Source organism: Vigna umbellata, chromosome 1 (genome assembly GCF_029865625.1).
Source record: "Vigna umbellata cultivar VRB3 chromosome 1, Vumbellata_1.0, whole genome shotgun sequence".
Taxonomy (NCBI): domain Eukaryota; kingdom Viridiplantae; phylum Streptophyta; class Magnoliopsida; order Fabales; family Fabaceae; genus Vigna; species Vigna umbellata.
In genome coordinates, this window is record NC_142165.1 from 78,576,333 (window position 1) to 78,601,165 (window position 24,833).

General features: G+C 35.2%; 1 protein-coding gene and 1 pseudogene across 1 annotated transcript; both read left to right on the top strand.

The window, feature by feature from the left end:
* Positions 1-721: 721 nt before the first annotated feature.
* LOC148206499 (protein C2-DOMAIN ABA-RELATED 3-like) lies at positions 722-11,448 on the top strand (annotated as a pseudogene).
* A 9,326-nt stretch (positions 11,449-20,774) lies between these two features.
* On the top strand, positions 20,775-24,157 carry LOC148206500 (uncharacterized). Its single transcript, XM_088104328.1, has 7 exons — positions 20,775-21,407; positions 21,633-21,896; positions 22,171-22,687; positions 22,774-22,973; positions 23,325-23,437; positions 23,534-23,674; positions 23,755-24,157. Exons 1-7 carry the CDS (start codon positions 20,790-20,792, stop codon positions 23,834-23,836), a joined length of 1,935 nt encoding a protein of 644 aa, XP_087960454.1. The 5' UTR covers positions 20,775-20,789; the 3' UTR covers positions 23,837-24,157.
* The last annotated feature ends 676 nt before the right edge of the window (positions 24,158-24,833 follow it).

Consider the following 24,833-nt stretch of genomic DNA (forward strand, 5'->3'; position numbering starts at 1 on the left):
AGGGTGCATGGTGATTTCCAAGGAATTGGATCAAATTACGGAAACCACCAATACTTGCCCGGTGGTGAATAAAAAAACAAGATTATAGAAAATTGGTCAAAGCTAAATTTGAAGAAGTGACAGCCATACTCCTAGAAAACTCAAATGGGTGTGCAGAAAAATTGAAAAAGTTAAGGAAGCACAACAATGGAGACACAAACAGAGAGAAAAAAACGCAACTTTGAGTTTTCACAGTGAGATGATGATTTATATATCAGAGAATGAGAGAGAGAAAGTGAGTTGTAGTTTTGGTTTTTCTTCTCCCTGATGGAGGAACCACGGCAGCGATATCTTTTAATTAACTAATAGCTATCACTTTATGTCATTTTTTTTCCTTGATTAAAAATTGTCAATGGATGTCAACACGTAAAAGGAATGTCGACGTCTTTTTACCTTAAACGGATGTCGACATCCGTTTTATCTTAAACGGATGTCGACATCCCTTTTACTTAAATGGATGTTGACATCCGTTGACAGATGCTTATATCCGTTTAAGGTTTATACATTAATTTAGGGTTGATCAAGTACGTCGACGCAGTTAAAAAGGAAGAAAAGCTTGTATGTCACTGTATGCGTAGGGGATTGGATGGGAGTGGATAGAAGTTAAAAAGTATTAATAATAAAAGTAAAATTTTATTCAAGGATAATATAGGAATAGAGAAGTGGAAGGAGGGGTAAATTCGTTAAGGAGAGACCCACTCACATATTCATTCTTCTTACCCTAGCCGTCGTTCCCTTTTTCCTTCTTCATCTCCACCTCATTTTTCTGTCATTCCCTTTCTTCTTCTTCATCTCCACTCCAATTTTGTTTTTTGTTCTTCACACTGGAAGGCACCCACTCCACCATTGAACTCCTTTGCACAAGGTATTTACATTTTGGTTTAAGATTGTGGTTTATATTTGTTTTAGTTTTAGATTTATATAGAATATTGGTTGTTTGAATTGTGCACGGATCTCGAAAATTAGTGAGGGTGAGGGCTGAACATGAAAACAGTTGAATTCAACGGTTTTTGAAAATCGTTGAAACTTTCAAAGTGTTTGGAAAATGTTGACTAAGCTGCTATGTAACTACTACTACTATTTTATTAGGGAAAACAATTCCAAAGCAGTAGCTTGGATTGACCTAATTCCAAGATAATTATGTATAGAGGTAGACCATATGAGCTCCCATTGAGTAAAGTGGAATACTAGTAAATGGTCCAAAAGTGAACCTTTCCTTACTAACAACGTATAATGGCATTAAGATAGAAGGAATTGACTTATAATCAGATAAGAAATGTCATGCACAACTCTTGTTCAAGAAGGGACATCCCTCTTGAATCAGTTGTTGGGAGCATAGTACAGGAATTTAGAGACCTTATTCAATTAAACTCAAGAGTTAGTACCATTATTGGCATAACAATTGGTACACCATAGGTTGGCCCAACCCAGTCCTCTCGTACTATAGTTGACTCCTCACAGTTCTTCCTTTCTTTCTTATTTAGATAAGACTCCTTCTATCTAGTTCGTTTACTCGGACTGATATGATATAACTATCAACTTCTACATGGAAGAAAGGGCGAGGGTAGGAAAACAAGAGATAGCGAAGGTCTCCGTTATCACAAGTAGGTTTAATGCATTATATAATAAGATAACAATGATAGGATGATCGACATTTACTATTTCTAGTTCTAAAGCAACTGTCAAATCTCGTCTTGGGAATGGGAAATTTTCTTTTGCATCAATAGGTTGTTTACAAGAACAAGTTTCACATAAGTACTGGAAGGGCTTTCTACTTCGGGCTATTAAAGAATGGAAGGTAGCTAGCAGCTTCGATAACTGTCTGGGATAGGCCACAAAGGGAAGCAGAAGGGGATTCATCAACAAATGGAGCTATTCGGAAGTAACTGATCCCGCATTACCATTAGTAAGGGAAGGACCTGGCTATCTTTTGGTCAAGTTTTCTTGGGGTTGGTTCCTTTACTATAATAGGTTCTGAATGTCTTACTTCTCACAATGCTGCTCAATAATCATTTTGGTATCTACTACTCTGGTACCTACTATTCTTTCTAAACTTAGGGTTTCCCTTGCTCACCCATTGTTCTTTGGTAGGGGTACGCAGCATAACATCTTTTGGTTTTCTACTTCCAAGAAAGACTTGAGTGAATTAACCATTTGCTTACTCTTGTAGACCGCTCTCTTCTTTGTTATTCAAAATCTTTCTTACTTTGGTAGCCGAATCTTGATACTTCGAATGGGCAAAGCTCTTCCTTTGGTGATGAAGTTAGGTCGTCTTTATTGTGTAAATTTTGGGTCAACCATATTCCCATCCTTGGCTTTCAACCTTAGAGACTTTCCAACAGGAAGGATAACTACAATTTTACTCAGGTCGCCTACTTCTCCATCGAGTTATCTGTTTCCTTGCTCATGTAAGCTGGTTTTCTGGTGTATCAACCCAAGATTTTACCACTACATGGTCGAATCCTATTATTATTGACTATTGGCTGCACTAAATACATCATTATCCGAGGCATATTATATACCTACTTCTACCGGTTGAAGGGCTAAAGTAAGGCCTTGTTATGTCTCCGAGTGCTGGGAGATTGAGAAGAATGAGAAACGAAAGTCTCAAAACTACAATTATTGGAACCAAAGCGCCCACCTAAAAACTATACCAACTGCCTCCTACACTATAAAATGCCACAGCGCAGAAACCTCTTTCTTTCATTCTTGGCTGTCTTCTTTGACTTTTCCCGAAATTCCTAATGGAACTGAATAAAGTAGACTATTCGCTTAAACACCTATTTATGAAACCATTAAGTAATAAATGACTAGGAGGGATTTTGGAAACATAGAAATTAGGTAAGTAAGTTGTTTGTTGGTTCTTACTTGGAGCTTTGGACATCGACAAGATTTTGTGATTCATAGTGGACAGGTAGATAGAACCATTCTCAATTACCACTTGTGGTTTTAGCTACCCGAGTAAGGTAAGATGCCTTCCCAACTGGTAGAGGAGAGCTGAAAAAACTTTAATATACGTCTTACCTACTTACGCATCGTCACCACGGACCCTTCTCACGCTAGGTTGGGCAGACAAAGTTGTTATTGTGCGATCTGGGGCGGACACGTTAAATCAAATTTGACAGTTGTCATTTCACTTCAATGTCGATGATTGAGATAACTGAATCCCTGAGCCCCGCTGCATTGCATTCACTAGAATAGTTCTACCAGTGATACGACCTTAGGACATTCGCTTCTTAATGACAAGAGCTTCACTCACTTCGGTTCAAGTTCACCTATCCCATATAGTATTCTCAAGATTCTTAGGTCAGGGTTTAAAACCTTATATGATGGAATTGCTTATAATACATCAGATGGGATTTCCCGTAAAATGGAATCAACCACACCTTCTATGTGAACTTACACCTTTTTCATTGAAAAGGATTTTGGCTTTATTCTTTCGAATTCTAATTCAAATTTCTGGCTAAAAAAACTAGCTACTATACCTCACCTAGGAAGATCTACAATGACCTTTCCTGTGAATAGGTTGTAGATTTGTATACATTGATGTGGGCCTACCACCAAATCTCTGCAGTGAAATCCTTTGCCAAATATCCCTAAAAACCTGGTGGATATCCCAGCTTTCAACTTTCTTGGCTCACTACTATTTATCCTATAAAAGCCATCACTCTCTTTCCTCAACTACACCGAACCTTGCTTATCCCCATCCCCTACTTTTCGGAAGATGTCTTCCTCCGTGCTTGAGTAGAAGTTGCTTCCCCATAATAGAATCTTTCTTCATTTAATGTCTCAATCCTCGCTTCGAAAGCTACTGAAAACTCGACATAAGAACTCCTGCTTGAAACCGTTACTGGTTTGCTACTCTTTAGTAGATTTTTGGTTGCTTACTCTGAATGCGTAGGTGTAAAGGTAATGCTGAGACGAATGATTGACCCACTTTGGGTAGATCTATCACTTGTAGAGGCATGCTTACATCCTTCCTTTTTCTAATCTACGGTTTCCCATTACCCGAGTGATTGCTAGCCTTGGCTTTCTTCCACTTCAACCAACCTTCGTCTATCACATCATATGTCATAATTGTCAACCCTTGAAGAGATTCCCTCCTTTCTTGCTAAAGCGACTTTCATGTGCAAGCAAACCTTTGTGGTTGGAACTTGTTTCAATGAAGAAAATAACCAGATTTACCAACACATCTCTTTCTGAACAGCCCAGAGGAAATACAATCATTGAAGTTGTCTTTGGCAATGTATGATGAAGGCAAAAGATAAGGTCATTTAACAACAAATCAAGCCTAAACAATTAACTCAGTCTTGAAGAAGACAAGAAATTTACTTATCTCTTTCATATATACAATGTCTTTTCACGAAAAGAGAAAACATAAAAAATATTGACCACCATACTAAGGCCAACACATAAGATCGATTAAAATCATCTAGAATTAGGATTAAGATTAACTTCTGAAAACGAGCACACCCATGAAACTGGTCATACTATCAAACCTCATGCCATACAAAAAAATATTATTCTAATAATTCTGACATTATAGGTTCCACATCTCAACTTTCATTCACAGAATAAAAATTAGGAAAACGTTTCTTCAACAACAGATTTTTGACAACAATTTGACAACAACACGTGTCTCACTGTCATTGGTTGTTTTTATTAAATTTTGTTTAAAGATTCATTTTGTTTTGGAGGGCATTTTTGGAATAATTTTCAGAAACTTTTTGGCGCTTTTCAGAAACCCTGCAAAAGTCTCTTTCCTCATTTTCGAAACTCTCTCTCTATCTTTTCGAAACTTTCTCTCCCCCTTCACCGAAAGATCCTTCAAAATTCTATCTCCGTCATTGAAGTTCCTTCCTTTGAAACTCTCTCCGTCATTGAAGTAGTGTCTCTGTCCACCGTTGTTCGTCCGTCGCTTGGGTCCACCAGTGTCTTTGGAGGAAGTCGTCTCTCTCTCTCTCTCCGCCATTGAAGTGCTTTCTGTGCGCCATTTCTCCAAAGCTCTCGTTTTTCCGCTGACACCGTTGTTCCTTCGTCGCTTAGGTGCATTGTTCCTTCCTCTTTGGTTAGCGAGTGGTTTTGTTGGCATCATTTCTCCAAAGGTATTGTTTTTTCGTATAAACAACCTATAAACAATGGTGCAGAACGTCACTTCTCAACCTATAAACAACCTTCGTGGGTCTTCCATCCACATAGGTCTCACCAAACTCGAAATTGCTTGTTATGGACACCTTAAACCATGGCCAACAGGGGGATCAATCCATAAAAACTTGAAAACACAATCGTCAGGACTGTTGGGGAGTGCTTCAGCCATGTCTGGGTAGCACTCCTTAACTTTTGGTACAAAAGGGGATTTTTCCACTGGTGCAGGGAGCACACCCAATAACGTTTAACTCACTCACCCATCTCAAAAAATGAAAAATTCAACAAAAATAGAGAATGGGGAGTAGTGTTCATCTAGCTAGGGAGTACAGTTGAAGTTTCTGTACAAAATACCCATTTTCTTTTGGTAATCGATTACAGGGGTCTTGTAATCGATTAGCAGAGGAAAAAGCATAATTTGTACAGAAACTTCAACTGTACTCCCGAGCTAGATGAACATTGCTCCCCAACTCTGTTTTTCTGACCTTTGCTACTTGTTTTGTTCTTAAATTTCTCCACCGAACTCCAAATGACTTGATTCTTGTTTTGTTGGAATCTAGACTCAAAGATCTTTCCAACAAAACAAGAATCAACTCATTTGGAGTTCGGTGGAGAAAATTTTGAGGAAAACAACCAGCAAAAGTCAGAGGTGGTAGAAATATATAAAACGTTAACTTTAAGGAATTAACTGCACCTACTCAGGTGTCCAAAAATTATAAATTAGTAGTCATTGGAAAGATATTTGAGTCTAATTTCTAATAAAAAAAGAATCACATCATTTGGAGGTCTGTGGAAAAAGTTATGATTAAAATAGTCAGTAAAGGTCAAAGTTGACAGCATGGGTTATGCACATCACCTCAATTGGAGAAAACCACCTAAATGAACATTTTTATTTTGAAGAAATCAATGACCTAACCTCATTATTGGTGCAGAGAGCTCACCGAATAACATTGAACTCACTCACCCATCTCAAAAAAGGAAAAATTCAACAAAAATAGAGAATGGGGAGCAGTGTTCATCTAGCTGGGGAATACAGTTGAAGTTTCGATACAAATTACCCTTTTTCCTCTTGTAATCGATTACAGGGGTCTTGTAATCGATTACCAGAGGAAAAAGGGTAATTTGTACAAAAACTTCAACTGTACTCCCCATCTAGATGAACACTGCTCCCCAACTCTGTTTTTCTGAACTTTGCTACTTGTTTTATTCTTAACTTTCTCCACCGAACTCCAAATGACTTGATTCTTGTTTTGTTGGAATCTAGACTCAAAGAGCTTTCCAACAAAACAAGAATCAACGCATTTGGAGTTCGGTGGAGAAAGTTATGAGCAAAACAACCAGCAAAGGTTATAGGTGGTAGAAATATATAAAACGTTAAGCAAAGGTCAAAGTTGACAGCATGGGTTATGCACCTCACCTCAATTGGAGAAAACCACCTATAGGTGTTTGAACCAAGGTAGTTCAAGTTCATGACAATTTTTGCACAACTCGTAGAGGAAGAAGTTATTAACTTCTGCAATCAATTTGATCGACAACCATCTTCTTAGATTACATTTCATTGTATACTGTTATGTATCTTTTCATTTCAAAACTTGTTGTTTCGTGAAATGTCATTACGTTTTTTTATTAATGTATGTGCTTTTTAATATTGTTATAATTTTTCATTACTCAATACCCTTCATTATTTCTTTTATATTTGTTTAATATTGAAATATTCCAACTTGAAGTGTTCCATTAATGATCCATCCATAAAACCTTCAAAAGACAGTCATAACGAATCCAAAATATTCCTGGGGAGTGCTTAAGCCACGTCTGGGTAGCACTCTTCAACTTTCGGTACAAAAGGAGATTTTTCTACTGGTAAGCGATTACCAGCTCCCTGTAATCGATTACAACAACATCAGTTCTTTGTCAATGGTGCAGGAACTCACCTCTCAACCCAGAAACACCTTAACTTGGTCTTTCAATGATGACGAACAAACAACTGCAAAAATGGAGGAGGGAGAACACTGCTACGAAGAGAGAAGTTGAAATGAAATTCAAATCCCTAAAATGGAGAGAGAAGACAGTGATAAGGAGAGAAGATAGAGTTCGAAAACGAAGAGGGCAGTTTCGGAATCCAAACTTCATCCCATTCCAAATCAGATTTTAAATTAAAAAAAACATTCAAATTCGACCAATTAAAACTTGACATGTGGCGTTGTCAAATCTTTGTCAAATTGGCGTTGTTGGAATATCGCGATCCTAAAAATTATATTTATATTACAGAACAAAAAAATAATTTTTCCTTCGACCTCTTCATTTCAATAAAATAAAAGATAAATAAAAAATTATCTCTAAAATGGAATTACCTTGAACTGACTTCCTTTAATAAAAAAATCACTGCTAACAAAAGTCAAAATTCTGGTAACCAATTTCAAACCTTCCTTGACACTAAAATCCGAAAACAATAGTCAAAACTCGGATTTCCGAGATCCAAATTCCAACCTATACGTCTTCTCAAAATTCACTAAAAGCAATAGTCAAATCTCAATTTACCGAAAACCGAATTCCAACATACATTTTCATAAAAATAACTGAAAAATACACTCAGAATTTGATTTCTCGAAAACCAAAGTCTAACCTACCTTTTTGTCAAAATATGAAAAACAAACTCAGAATTCAATTCCCAAAAACTAAATTCCAACATTCCTCTTCGTCAAAAACATTAAAAATAAAAGTCAAAATTCACTTTCCAAGAAACCAATTCCAACATACCTTTTCATTTAAAAACAAAATCTGATTTTCCGAAATGTATATATAATCTATAACATGCTATCCTGGTAAACAGAAAAAAAGGACAGAAAATCAGAAGAAAAGAAATTCTACTTATGCGAGCAGTTGACTTGTCAAATCACTCTTAATCTTATTTCTTCTTCTAAAGTTAAAAACAGTATTTTTTTTCTTTTTTTTCTCTCTTTTATTTTTTATTATATTTATAGTTTCTCCTACTACTATTTACGTAATTCTTATTATTTTTATTGTTTTCTTTATATATTAATTTAATCAATTTATATATATTTTTCACTTATAATATAATACAAATATTTAAATAATTGGAATATATCTCGTCCCTGTTGTGTTTTTACTAGTTTATATTAAAGACATTTATCAAACATTTACTATACGTAAAATAAAAGTAATATACTTATGTAATCAGAAAACAGAAATAAAAAATCAATTATATAATAAATGGACATGAATCTTTACATTAGTCTTTTGAACCTAATTAGATGTTTCTGAATCCTACAAGCATGCATGCAGGGTGGCAGAGAAGTGCGGTGATCCACAAATCTCACAAATTCTAGCCCTTGGCAACAACGCTAATGACTTTGTAACATTTTTCACCTCGTATTTTGGTTATGTTTTTGTTTGTGTTCATATTGTTTTGAATCAGTAAAATTCCTGGAGTAGGGGACCATTTTGTTTCTTGTTACTATATATTTGGTTATAAGTTCAGACCCACCCAAAGCCTGTAGTTTCTTTTGTGAATGACATTGATTTTCAATGGAGAACATTCTGGGTCTTATCAAACTTCGTATCAAAAAAGGCTCTAATCTCAAAGCTTGCGACACTCGTACCAGTGACCCTTATGTCTTTGTCACCATGGCCGAACAGGTTATAAGCTACAACTTTCGATTATTATTCAGAAATTATTTTTTCTCGTGAGTTTTCCCATAACCGTGTCTATTTCTTGTACAAGCAAAGTAAATACATATATGTCAACAAAATTTGCTTTTCATGGTATTTTATATTTTCTATTTGGTGACAATGTCATTATAGCATAAAGAAGAAGAAGAAGAATGTCAGCATAGTTCTTACATAAGTCATGTTTGCAACTGGGGCGAGTGTCCCATCATAATTCATGCCTTATTCTTGTTTATCACCATCCAAATATAAGCGAGAAACTGAGCTATGAAAGCAAAAATGTCGTACCAGGCTACGACAAAAGATAACACTGTTGTTGAACCAGAAGAACACAATGTTCCAACAAAAGTAAGGCTGTGTTCTTTTTAAGGGATTTAAGGGAGATGATTTGGGGGAGATGATTTGAGTGGATTTGAGGGTAATTTTTTTTGTTGTTTTTTTGAGTGGATTTGAGGTTAATTGAGAGTGGATTTAGAAGGAAAGTTTGTGAGAATTAGTGTAGGATTTGATTGATGTGATTGATTTTAAAAATTAATTTAATTGGTAGAAAATATAGATTACCAAATTGCCCTTCTTATAAAAGTATTATAAAATGTTATTTTGTAATGTTATATTTAATTGTAAAAAAGTTTATAAAGAGATAAAAAATTATTAATAATTGTTAAAAATATTGTTTAAAAATTATAAAAGTTATAATGTAGTAAAATAAATATATTTTAAAATGTTTAGGGAAATTTTAACATAATTTAAGATTTCAAAGTCACTTACAAACCACAATAAAGACATTGAAGTCATGGAATACATTATCGGAAATACATTGGAATTCAATGATGAAGTGTACACGGCAAACTTAAATTGGCAAGCATCCAACACATAGTTTGGAATATAAAAAAAGTGACCATCACGTTTTGGTATTGTTGCAGCTCATGGTTTTCCAATATCATTTGGTACCACTAACAATTCATTTTTTGGCAAATCTATTAATTGGAATAAGGAAGAAAGGGGCCACAATTGTTGAAAAGTCAAGGAACTCCAAAATGCAAAAGTGCTGAATTAGTATTATGAAGGGAAACCACACGGCCCCATGCAGGAAGGCATATTTCACACATCCATTATAGCTCACGGCCACACGGCCACATATTGTTTTGGGCAAAGCATTTCAGCACATTGGAGTGGAATCAAAAGGAGGGGGGCCACCATGTTTGAAAACGTCCAAAGAAGAGGAAAGTGGCACATGAAAAAGAAGGTAATGGCCTACTTGGAAGCATATAATGTAGGAACTCCAAGAAAAGTCTGAATTTTGTTTAAATGGTCCCCTCATTACTTTTGCAAAGTCCAAGGCTACAACCTTCAACATTTTATTTTGACTAAACGGGAGCCACCACTTTGGCTTATGAATTAAAAACCCATAAGCTGGATGGAGAAGGGGCACCTCACGGCTTTCTCCATTTTCTGGCTGCACCTCACGTAAAAGAAGGGAGAGGAAGTGGAGTTGATGGCTTGGCATGCAAAGTGTTGAATTTGTTGAAGTAAGAGAGCCACCAAGTTCACGGTTTTTATCTCTTTGGAGGGATGCTTCTCATGGCTTGGATGGAAGAAAGGAGGATTCATTCACTTCATGGAAGAGTAGAGCTGGACAAAGGCAACCACACGGTCCAGCAGCTTGGAATTGAAACAACTGCAACCACCTTCACAGTCTTCATTCCAGCAGCTGCAGCCACCATCACATCCAGTTGGGAAAAGAATCCAGTATTGTGCAACATGAGAACACCTGGCTGCATCCTATCCTCTGCTACGTCCAGCCTCCACCATCATCCACCGTCCTCCACCTTCCTCCACCTTCCTCACCTTCATGCTGGTATGTGAAGAAGAAGAACAACCTGCAGGCCATCCGTGGTGCATCGTCCAGGCTCCGGCATCGTCCACTTTATTTGCCACTAACATCTGAAGACGTCATTTCATGATGCAGCAACTGAGAACTAGTGTTGCAAAAGATACCTTAAATCCTGAGTGGAATGAAGAACTGACCCTTTATGTAAAAGATGTTAACATTCCAATACTTGTGGTGAGTACTGAAACAATCTATATCATGCATCAGTAGTGTTGTGTTAAATTCATGATCAGTTGGAACTGTGTTGTTCTATTCAGACAGTTACAGACAAAGACACTTTCACACCAGATGACAACATGGGTGATGCAGAAATAGATTTAAAGCCATATCTTCAGTGTGTGAAGCTGGAGTTAAGAGATCTGGCAGAGGGTCACATAGTGAAGCAGATTCAACCAGATAGGACTAACTGCCTTGCTGAAGATAGCAACTGCATATGGAAAAATGATAAAACTCATCCAAGAGATGACTTTAAGATTGAGAAATGTCAAGCATGGGGAAATAACTGTAGAAATTGGGTGGGTTACTCTTCCAGATTCAAAAGGCTTATCACAAGTTCAGTTTTAGGTGTTCCTACTTGCCTTAACTTTATGTTGTTTTCCATGTTTTACTATGTAACTTTGGAGTAACATCTAGAATGTAGCAAGTTACACAAATATATGTACTAATAATAAAGTGTTTTACCATTATTTTCTCTAAGAATTCACTTATGTGGTCTTCCCATCAGCTTATCATTAAAAGTTTTTCTACACATCATTATATACTTTAACATCTAAGTTAATTTAATACTCTTAAATTACATCTATCATTTAAACAGTCAGCACTTAAGAGAAATTTGCATTTGCACCCTGAAACAGAGGACGTATTGGTTCAATTTTGGTTAAAGGCCACATGTATTTTTACAACAAGGAAATGAACTCTAGTATGCGACTATTTTCCTTTCAATATGTCAAAATTAATACCTTTATTAAGAAGAATGTTAATAGTCGTCTTCTTGGTTTTTATTTTGGAAAATTACACTTGATCCTTTTATGTTATTTGACTCAAAAAAGATTATTGATTTTTATTTGTACCATATATAATCCTTCTCTTAGATGTAGTTGACATTATGCAAAATAAAACCTAGAAGCTACATATATGGAATAACTTGTTTTTATTAGTTTTAGAATTATGAGTATTAAAGATATTAATCAAAATTGAACTATTTAGTTATTTATTTTTTAAAATCATCATTTACTTAGAACTTTATTTTCTTTGAACTATCTACGTTCTTTCTAATTTTTTTTGGAATAATTTCTCATTCTTTTTCTTATTCAAACATCAACTAGGTGAGAATGATTATAAATGGTCTCTAAATTATCAAAATTTGGTTTGAATTAGTTTTCCTTTTGTTTAGCTTTTTCATCTTTTGTTTCTTTTTATTTATTTTTTAATATGCTAGGATTTTTACGAGTTTCCACTATGAGAAAATCAGTATTTAGTGTCAAATTTTGACTGATACTAATAAGAAAAGGTCGACGCTAAATAACTCTTATTATTCTCTGTGTCATATGTATGTGACACTAAAATCATGGACGTTAGTTCATTAAGCATTGGCTTTTAAGCCAACTTTTACTAGCTTAGTTGACATTAATTTATCACTAAATTTTAAATTTATTTTTTAATTAAGTAGTTTAGTAAAAGTTTTTATTATTAATTTCAATATTAGTTTAATTTACATTAACTTGGCCGACACTAATGATAATGATTTAAAAAAATTACAACATCTTGAGATTTAATATAAACAAAAAATAATAATTATAATGATTTAAAGAAATAAATATAAATGAAAAAGATGAATGAGAATGGAGATGCTAACTTGAATTATTTTTCATATTTATTTAATGTTTTTTTACCGTGAGTCTCCACTTAATTGATGTTAACTTAAATAAATATAAATATTGAAAAAATAAGGTTAATATCTACTAAGGTTATCTTTTATAGAATTATTTTAGGGAAAATACGGAAAACTTTTGACTCAATCGGGTCATATGAAAAAATTTATTTCCTTTAATTTTATGAAGTACAAGTCATTATATAAAAAATATTTTTAATATTTTAATAAAAAATTTCTATTTATGTTAGAAAATAGAAAATAAACATGCATGCATCTTTAAATTTTTATCAACAATTATATCAAATAAATTTAAATCTAACATGTTTTCTTATTATATCAACCTTTCTTTTTTGTTCTACAGTCAAGTCAATAAATATTATTACTGAAAATTTATTTTTATTGTTCACATCAACAAACTTGATGTGTAGAGCATACGGCTTCAACTCAATTTCAACATCATCAGGTACATTGGGATGATTGATAGGATCATCACTAATACTCATAATCTCATCTTGCGAGCAAAAATCTACACTTGAAGTAGTTGACTCTCGTGCTTCATCATTAACAAATTCAACAATATATTTAGTAAAATTTTGTATGTCCATCAATAGACATATCAGCGTGATGTGATTCTATAATCGGTTGTTGATTTGATGTTTTAGCAAAATTAGCTTCAATTTTGTCCAACTTTTGATACAATTCTTTAATCATTTTCTTCAATTTAATATTCTGCTCAACCCATATTTTCAAAAGAATTTCTAACTTGAGATCATTTAGTTGACGTATAGATTTGCTTTTAGTACCACTCCAAAAGGCCTCCTAACTTGTTTTCTCGTTATAGCAACCTTTCTTTTTTGTATTGCAGTCAAGTCAACAAATATCACTACGACAGTGGCCTCGGTGAATGACGACAAACTCGACGAATGACAGTGGCCTCGGTGAACGACGACAGCCTCGACGAACGACGACGATTTTGAAATGGCAAGGCGCCCAATCGTGAGTTCCTAGTGTTAGCACCGTTTGGCCTTGCGCCAAGAATGAGAAAGAGGTTGCAATCTTGGTTTTTGGAAAAATGATACTTTGACACACATAATGTTTTTACATTCATTTGACACTACCATTCCTTACTTTTTACTTTCTTCTTTTTCGAAAAATTACAAAAGTTCACTCTTTTAAGACCATTTTACCCTTGTTAGGTGTGTCAAATGAATGTCAATATGTGTCATGCTACCCTTACTCTTGTTTTATCACTTGTTGAGCTTGTATTATTTTCCTACACCTCTGATTTCTCTTTTCAGACCTCCAAATTTTACTATTTTCTGACTATATAAATAAAATATTAAATTAATTAGATAAATAGTAATTATTGTTTACCAAACATATCTACTTTTGAGTGGTATATTTATTAAGATCCTCACATTATAAATATATGTGCTTTGCTTTGCACTTGGTTGTTCTCCACCGAGTTGTCAAGGCACATCCACTGATTGTCTACGCTCTCATGCACAATGCCTAGCTCTATATCCACAATGTCGGGCTCCCCATGCTACTCAATTGTGTTGCCAACCTCTCCTTACTACTTGGCGAGCTGGTCGAGTTCTTCTTATGCTCAACTCTTGGTCTCCTTCTCAAATTCAGCTTGACATCAATCAACTCGACACAATTCAAATCCATCTCTGCACCACCTTGAAAAAGCTCGACACAACCCTAAAATAGCTTATTTCTTCTCATCATCAAACAACCCGGATGCAGATCGACGTTCAGTCTCTAACTCGATAGGTTGGCCTTCGAGCTCTTTGGCATGAATATAACTATTTATTTTTCATCTTCTTCTATAAGGAGATTCTTCTCCATCTTTTTATCTCAATTCGACAAAACTTCACAATGTGGTCAACCTTACCATCATTGTAACACTTTGCCGATTTACACTCGTTTGCGTAGTGATCATGCTTGTCTTTGGTTACACCAATTCTACTTTTGATTCCTAACTGACCTCCTCAACATTTCCCTTGTCTTTGGTTACACCAATTCTATTGACTGATTTGTTATTTGGTATCATCCTTAAAATCATCTCTGCACGTCCTCTAAGACGTTGATCTTAAGTGTTCCAAACTTCCCTTTTATGTCAAGTTATGCTTGTAGTTCTTGGTAAAACGGTTGATAATTCTTCCTTCTCCATTGTTCATGGGCCTTAAGTGACTCAACCAACTCTTCAACTAAGAAGACAAACAACTCTTTGGATTTCTCGACAATGCATACAATACTCTCGAAATCATATGTTAGTGATCTCAAGATTTTCTCCACATGTGTTATATATATATATGGTAACATTTGTGTAGATTTTTTCATTTGATTGTAGTACATTTCATACAACCTAATATCATACAACCTGGCAAAGAATTTCCTTAACGTGTTAATATGATGGATAAAGAAGGCTTAATACCTCTTTTTGTCCCTCTTTATAAGAGAAATGTTCAAGTTCGTCCTACCTTTTTTAAAAAGTTCAATGTGGTCCCAAGTTGTGAAAAAAGTGTCCAATTAAATCCTTTTTGGTCACGGCGTTAAATATTTAACGATGAAACTGCTCCTCTGGACTAAACTTGATGAGCGGTTCATTTTTTCTCTTACGTGGCATGGTGACGTGTCAATTTTGAATTTAAAAAAAAAATTGCTTGACACATCATCTTCTTCTTCCACCTCACCAATCCTGAATTTAGGGTTTCTTCTCTCACATCCTTGGAGAGGTACCTGAGGTCCTCTGGCAAACCATTTGCAGTGAGGATTTTCTTCTTGCCAATTCTGTCAGGACCCACAAACAGTACCTGATTTTGTTCTTGCCTATGATTTGAGTTCAATATCTGATTTCTCAGTTTCTTTCAACATTTGTGCTACTTCTCGCTCGCAGTTCTGCATACATTGCGGGCAACAAATTGATACAGCATCAGGATCTACGTTCTTAGAGCCACGCCTCAATGGAGAGATCGTTGTAGTTGGGAAGGTCTTTAACGAGGATAAAGACCGGTGAAACAAAATCGAAAAAAGAACAGAAACAAAACAGAGTTAACATATCAGATAAGATTCATTTACCAACTACAATCCCAAGTTTAATCAATTCCATGAAAGAAAATGCTTTATCTCCATTCCATTAAACACGAAACACTAATCTTTATCATTTAATCTGATCTTGCTATGGAATAACCAGGGAAATAAGATTTTGGAGAGAGATCATCGGAGTTGGAGTGGAAATGGAGGTGGGAGCCGGCGGAATCGGAGTGGGAGGGAGAGGCGTGCTTGGAAAGCTGGTGGCTTTTGTAGGGAGGAGAGGGAGAGGGGGAGGAAGAAGGAGACGGCGACACATGACTCTGAGTGTCGTGGTGGACAAAGGAGTGGAGGGAAGAAACCCTAAATTCACGGTTGGTGGAGGTGGAAGATGAACCTTTAATGAAAATCACAAGTTTACCCCTTATGCAACCACGTTATAAACCTACACAGCCACGTTGCACAGATCATTTCACGCTGTCAGCTGGATCGTTAAATATTTAACACCGTGACCAAAAATGATTTAATTGGACACTTTTTTCAGAACTTGAGACCACATTGAACTTTTTAAAAAAGGTAGGACGAACTTGAACATTTCCCTTATAAAAAAGAAAAAAAGAGGTATTAAACCGATAAACAACTATTTCTATACCAGAACTAGTCCTGAGGTATTCATCAGACTTTCAGTTCCTGACTAGTAAATCAACCATTACAGGACTAACTAACATTATGAGTTTTAACTTTGGTGGTGAATTTGCAGCCCCTGAGATGAAAGCATCATGACCTACATATAAAGTTGGTGAGGTGAATCTGTAATAGGTATGTACTTTTTTCCAATGTGCATTAAGTGCATGTCCATTCAGTTAATAAATGCATGTCTCTTCATTTAGTGTAAAGCTTTTATTTCCACAGCTTTTGATCTCATTATATTATATTAGTTCTTCTATGAAATCATGAATGAAATTCAGTTTCCTACTGCCATTACTTTGTTTATGTTCATGTATGGATGTTGTGTTGAACAACATAGTAATGAACTTTCTTAAAGTCTAGAGAATATCATCCACTACGTTAATATTAGACATTAAATAACGATTAATATTAATGTTCATTCAAAATTAGTGCTTAATATTATAGAATGATATTAAATTGTTATGGTAATTGATTCAAACTTAATTAAATCACTTCTGAAATTCAATTTGGTAGGGGAATTATTTTGCTTTATGTTTATGTATGCATGTTATGTTGAAAACGATCCAGAACAATAATCAACTCTTCATAATAGTATCCAAAACCTATCTATCACTAGTACAGAAAGGCAAAACAGCATCGGTTAGTTTCCGCTATAGGCCTCGGTTTTCGAACCGAGGTATATCCAGGCGAGACATAAAAAAAGAGGATTTGACCTCGGTTCAACCTTAACCGAAACAGTAAAAGTTTTGAATTTTTTCGTAGAATTTTATGCCTCGGTTGTAGCTTGAACCGAGGCAATAGAGTCCTTTCTTTTTAAACGAGGTTCATACATTCAATTTCTTATCAGTGGTCAAGCCATCTATCCTGGAGGGTTCAACCACCCCATCAACACCAAAATTAGCAGTATTGCCTTCGCCTTTTCCCAGACTCGAGGAGCCCCTGGGGACTTAATCGCGGTTTCCTTAGAAGGGGAATCAAGGTTCACATTCATCTCATTACCTTCCCCTTCATCATGAACACTGTTCGTAACATTTCCTGTCATCTTCAACTCTTCCATGATATGAAAGCTCCTGTTACAATCATCGTGGTCCACAAAATGAACACCACCCACAAACAACCAGATCCAATCCAAACCAAGCAAACACACAACACATCACACAAATCCTGTAAAGGTCCAAAGATCAAAATCAAAGAAACAAATATCAGCAAAGAAAGATAGAAACGCAGAAACGTAGAAACACAGAAACAATTATCAGCAAAGAAAGATAAAAGTAAAAAACTCACCACAAACGCAGAATCGCAGAAACGCTTGGACCATTGCTCGGACTCGATCTTGGATCCTCGTTGTCGCGGCTCTCTTCCTTCTGCTCGATCGAGGAGATGATGCGCCATGAGGGAGGAGCGGCGGAGGGAGGAGCGGCGGAGGGAGGAGGCGGCGAAGGGAGCAGAAACGCAGAAACGTCGTTGGAGGCAGCGGCAGAGGACGACGGAGAGCAGCAGCGAGATGCGTTGGAGGCAGCGGCAGAGGACAACGGAGAGCAGCAGCGAGATGCGTTGGAGGCAGCGACAGAGGACGACGGAGAGCAGCAGCGAGATGCACCGGTACAGTCGTTAGAGGCAGCGGCAGAGTCGTTGGAGGCACCGAGGAGGCGCTGCAGCGCGGATCTGATGCAGGGGTTCACAAAGCACTTCCCGAAGCCCATGGCGGTGTCGGAGGTGAGCGGAGATTGAGGCAAATTACGGAGGCCGGAGATGCGGTGGAGGTCGGCGGCGAGGATGTTGGAGACCTTGAAGAGTGTTGTTCGAAACGGTGACGAATGTGTAAGGGTGAGAATGGTGAAAAAAGAAGACGGAGAAGAGGAAAGAGTGGAGTGAATGCACTGTGGAAGGAGAGAGAGAAAAAAGAAAGACCAGAGTGGGCAGAAAAGTGGGCAGAAAATATCAAGCATACTAACCCGGTTATTTGGTTAACCGAGGTCTAATTTAATGCGTGCAGGGACCCGCGTGATGTTGACAGGCTTTTATGCTTCGGTCTTATAGTCATCGAGGTAATAAACGCTTTTTTGACTCGGTTCAAAGAGAACCGAGGCCTATAAATACTTTTTTGATTCGGTTCAAGGAGAACCGAGGCCTATAAAATCATTATAATCACAAAACTGCCACCGCATTGTTTTAGGCTTCGGTTTTCTGAAAACCGAAGCACATTACCCGCGTTAGAATCTTGATTTTGTACTAGTGTATATCTGTTTATATTTCCAATTATTAAAAGTTATATTTAAATGTTATGTAAATTTGTAAAGGACAATATCAACTGCAATATTAAGCACTCCAAAATATTAAGGTAGAATCTTAATAACAAAGACACACAAAGGAAGATGTTCTGGGCACAACTTTCCAACATTACTTCCTCTGTTCTATACTTGGGACAAAATTTAGCACTAACAAAAAACATATTAAGTGACAGTCGTAGCCATAAAACAGAACCATTATCATTTTTCCTTTTTGATAATAACTGGCCTCAAATCCTTCAGCTCAAAGAAACATTTTTGTTTTTCAGCCTAATATTAATATGTGTTCAACACCAATTACATCCAAAAGTCAAAACAAACAAGAAAAATGATACATTTACGCATACAATTATTTTATATTTATTTAAAACTATTTTTTTCTTTTTAAAAAAAAATACAAAATTCACTTTTTTTATATAATCATTTTAAACTTATAATGTGTATCAAATAAATATAAATATAATCATCGTACAATTACTCTTAATAAAATAGGGATAACATTCAAAAAAGAAAACATCAGAAAAAAATTCAAGTCTATGTATGTACTAATCAACAAATCACCACAGTAATTGCCCATACTAAATTATTTTTTATACAAACCCACATTTATTTATTTATTTTTATCTTATTACTATTTATTTTATTTGTGCAACTTTAAATGTTAAATACGTTGATGTAACAGTTGAGTCCAAATTTTTTATTGACTTTCTGATCCTGTTTCTCTGGTAAAGATTTAAAATATATTAATATATTAAAATGTGTTTTTAGTATACAAAATGAAAACAGCATATACTTTACAAGAATCTAAATTCGTGAAAAGTTTAAAGAGAATTAAATATCATTGACTGGTCATATATCCCTCATTTTTCGTTCACATAATGACAAACGATAAAAAGAAAGCAGTAATATAACGAAAAATAAAATAAGAAGTGTGGATAATTTATTGTAATCTTTTAATAAATAAAATTACTGTATTTAAAATTATATTAAAAAATGTGCGAAGTGCATATTATAATAAAAATAAATTTTTTGAGTAATAAAAAATGTGATATTTTTGAAATAAAAAATGCGTATAGAAAAACTATTATTTTTAAAAGATAAATACATGTTCCGTGATTTTAATTTACTAAAAGAAACATAGAAAAGTGACTGTTATATGAAATAAGAAGAAATAATAACATATATAAATATTTACAAAAAAAATGGGAAAACTTCTTAAATAACTATTACATGACAGGGAGTTAGATTAATCTCTGGTTAAATAGATTTTTAAAAAAATGTATGTAATAAGACAAAAAAAATCTATATTTTATTTACTATACTAATCAATCATTTACTAATACTTTTAATATGCAAGCCTTGAAATATATGACAAGAATCTCCTAATCTCACCATCATCTTCTGAATACAACTGCTATAATTTCTTTTCTGAAAGTTTAGTTTTCTATTTGTGTTCATGGTTTGTCTTGACAGATAAACATGTGACTGTGTGAACCCAAACTTACATTTCAAAAAAAATAAAATAAACCTGTCCACTACCAAGTAGATATTAATTATATGGTTCTTGGAAACATGCAGAGACTCCAAATTTCTGGTGGTCCTTTCTAAGACTTCACACCAGATATGGCTGCATGACTTTAATAACTTGAAACTCTACTACTGCTACTTGTAGTTGCTGCTTGTGGTATCTTGAGATTCGGAGAACACAGTCATTTCCTGTGTATTGAAGAAAGGAATTTTGTGCATAAACATTTGATTCCCCATTTTTTCACCAAATCAAAAACATGTAAAGAGAAAAATTCAGTTCCGGTGTTGTTAGCTCCACTTACTGATAGTAATTATTATCGTATTCCAATTGACAGTAACCACAAACTCGGTCAATTTTGTGTTTGAACAATGGAAGTGAGTAATGACAAATAGCCATAAATTTCATGAACACGTTTTGGATACAGAAGTAGCTTATGCAGAATATACCAGTTGCTCAGTTTATTATGAAAATATCACATGCAACTCAATCAATTAATGACACAACAATTGGAATGAAGACAAAAGCATGGACAAAAATCTTTGGAGTTTGTAAGTTTGTTAAAGATATTTCTGTGTTCCTGAGATATTGGATTTGTAAGGTTATGGTTTAATGCTTCTGTGTTTACCTTATCTCCCGAAGCTTGATTTTTATTCAAACAAATCGAGTGTGCCAACAATACAAACAATGACTGCTTCTACTTCTCCAAACTTCTCAACATCTTTGCACAAGAACACTCACAAAACAAAGTTTCCTTCATCAGCAGGGAAGAATATACTGCATAACAAAGTTGGGTTCTCATTTTCTGCGCCGTTCAGTAAATCCGTAAGTGTGAAATCCATCGGCACTGCGAAGTATGATGAATTTGTGGTGGATGAAGAGTTGGACAAGATTAGAAGGCTTCAGAACGGTTCAGATGTTAGAGGAGTGGCATTGGAAGGTGAGAAAGGCAGAAAAGTTGACCTTACTCCACCTGCTGTGGAGGCAATATCACAGAGTTTTGGTGAATGGGTTATCAAAGGATTAGAGAAGGAACGAGGATACCCTGTAGAGAATGTGAGAGTGTCTCTTGGACGTGACCCTAGAATTACAGGGTCAAAACTGAGTGTTGCAGTTTTTGCAGGTGTTGCTCGTGCAGGTTGCATGGTGTTTGACATGGGACTAGCTACCACACCAGCTTGTTTCATGAGCACAATATTGTCTCCATTTTCCTATGATGCTTCAATCATGGTAGGTTACCAAAATTTGTAACGGCAACAATTTCCAGTTGGTTGATGCTACTTTGTTTTGAGTCCTGATTAGGATTTTCTACAATCCATGAACTCAAATGAATGCTGCTTATGACACTAGACTTGAAGACTAGTACTGAGAAGCTTGTAATATGGATGTGATGGTTCTGTCATAATCATAGCCTAACACAAATGCTTGAAATTAACTTTACATTTTGTGATGCAGATGACAGCTTCCCACTTGCCTTATACCAGAAATGGTCTAAAATTTTTTACAAAGAGAGGTGGATTGACTTCAACAGAGGTGGAGGAAATATGTGATAATGCTGCTCGAAAATATGCAAATAGGATGGCCAAAGTCTCTACTTTGCTTAGTGTGATTCCAACAAAAGTTGATTTTATGAGCACTTATGCAATGCACCTACGAGAAATCATCAAGGAGAGAATCGATCATCCTCTGTATCCTGACACTCCACTTCAGGGATTTCAGGTCTCACTGATAACCCTCTATAATAGATAAATAGTCATTATTTCTTTAACTCATTTTATCCTTAATTCATTACATTGAACTCATAGCAGCCACAATGATGAGGGTAATTTACTAATAGTAACTTACAAGTTATTTCAAAGTTTCAAAACACCTTTATACCACAAGACATCGATATTTCTTGTGTTTAAATTGAAGTCTTCGTCTTGTTTTGTCATTAGCCATTCTACCTTTGAAAATTTCGCTCTGATTGCAATGAAATCAACAAAATGTGCAGATTATAGTTAATGCAGGAAATGGGTCAGGAGGATTCTTCACATGGGATGTGTTGGACAAACTCGGTGCAGATACCTTTGGGTCTCTGCATCTGAACCCTGATGGGATGTTTCCGAATCACATTCCCAACCCTGAGGACAAAACAGCCATGGCACTCACCAGAGCAGCAGTGTTAGAAAAGTCAGCTGATCTTGGAATAGTTTTCGACACTGATGTAGACAGAAGTGGGGTGGTTGATAACGAAGGGAACCCCATAAATGGTGACAAACTCATTGCTCTCATGTCTGCCATTGTGTTAAGGGAACATCCAGGAACAACCATAGTCACGGATGCTCGTACAAGCATGGCACTCACCAGATTCATAACTGATAGAGGTGGTCACCACTGCCTCTACCGTGTAGGATACAGGAATGTCATTGACAAGGGAGTTCAACTTAACAGTGATGGAGTTGAAACACATCTTATGATGGAAACATCTGGGCATGGTGCTCTTAAAGAAAACCATTTCCTTGATGATGGTAAGTTCAACTTATTAAGCTCCATTATGCATGGTTTTCATTTCCATGTTTTCATTCACCATGTTTCTTCTTCCTTTTTCGTCAAGGTGCTTACATGGTGGTCAAGATTATAATTGAAATGGTGCGGATGAAGCTTGCGGGATCAAATGAAGGGATTGGGAGTCTTATAAAAGATCTTGAAGAGCCCTATGAATCAGTAGAGCTTAGGATAAATATTGTCTCTGAACCACGACATGCTAAAGCTAAAGGATCAGAGGCCATTCAAACATTTAGAAACTACATTGAGGTATATTATATATGTTAGAAGAAAATATTATCAGTATAATCTCTAACACACTACTTTGTTGAATATCTCCATGTTCATTAAAGATAAAGCGGATTTACAAGTGTATCCTAATCCTGACCATGAAACATAGTAAAATCTACATCTTAGTATACTTTAATCACATTTTTTTATCAATGTTTTGAAACATAGTAAATCATTGTTTCACTATAATCTCTCTTACACTAACTTTAAAAATCTTGAACTTACAGTGAAAATTGTAGTTTGTGGGTAATTTTTTAAATCCTTGTTTCATATTTGGAACACAAGGTGGTGATCATGAATGCAAAATATAAGGAGTTTGTTTGTGTGCAGGAAGGGAGGCTGAGAGGGTGGGAGTTAGACTCATGTGGTGATTGTTGGGTGAGTGAAGGGTGTCTTGTAGATACAAATGACGATCCAGCTCCCATTGATGCTCAAATGTACAGGTAGAAACATGTTAAACAAAGTTCAAGCAGTTCAACAATTCTTATTTTATATTTCTCTATTATTTGCTAAGCAAAACTAGTTTGTTGTGGCTTCAGGGCAAAAGTGTCAAACGAGAAACATGGACAACATGGTTGGGTTCACATGAGGCAGAGTATTCATAATCCTAACATTGCTGTGAACCTTCAATCATCTGTTCCAGGAGGTTGCTTGTCTATGGCACGAGCTTTTAGAGATGAGTATGTCATTTCACCATTTCAACAAGGTTTTTAAAACCATTTGATTTGGTTAGTTGACTTTGCTTATGCAACCATTTCAGGTTTCTCAAAGCAAGTGGAGTTTATACATTCCTTGACATCTCTCAAGTTGATAAGTTTACTGAAAATGGTTCTATAGCCTGATTTGCAGTTAATGTAAATGTTTGGCGTTCAGGATGAACAGCTTCATCAAAGCTCAAACTTTTGTATCATTTCAACATGATATTAGTTTTATAGTTGGACCATCAACCTCAAGAATATGTTGGACCATCAACCTCGCCCATGTCCAAACACGTATATCTGAAGAAGCCTTTCTGGTTTAAGGATTAGTATGGGCTTCAGAGACAATAGCCCATCTTTGCTTTTGTTCTCCTGGAAAGGGCTTATACAAGAATAAATCCATCTTGCCATGCTATGTAAGTGTAATGTTCCTCACGCAATGAATGAAGAATCTTAGCTTTTAAATTTTCTTTTCTTTTATGTATTCCATTTTGGTAACATTAGATTAGACTTAGTGAATCGCTATACATCAAGATGATATCGGCTTGATAGGAATTAATCTCTTGGTCTCCAAACATAATTACATGTAGTAGATAATACTATAATTAGAATACAAATTATATGATAAGAATCCTGGAACCCAAGAAATACTAAGTAAATACTAAGTAAGTTTAAGCTAAGGTTATTAATTAATTATGTATTTATTAATGTGTCAAACCCATGAAGAGAATCTAATAGAAAAACATCTTGATAAGATAACAAACATAAATTTATGTTTGGTTCTAAAATAACAGAGGTAAATTGTGTTTGATGCAAATATGACTAGACGTAAATTTTGGCTTGTATCTTCATGTCAAAATTTATGTTTGTTATTATATTAATAGACGTAAATTTATGTCTATGGATACACTAATCGATGTAAATTATGCAATTTTTTTAATATTTTGTTGGTTTGAGCATGAAACCAAATATATATATATATATATATATATATATATATATATATATATATATATATATATATATATATATATATATATATATATATATATATATATATATATATATATATATATATATATTTCTTACTAAGTTTATGGTATATTTAACAAAGTTAAAATATATATATAATGAATAAAAT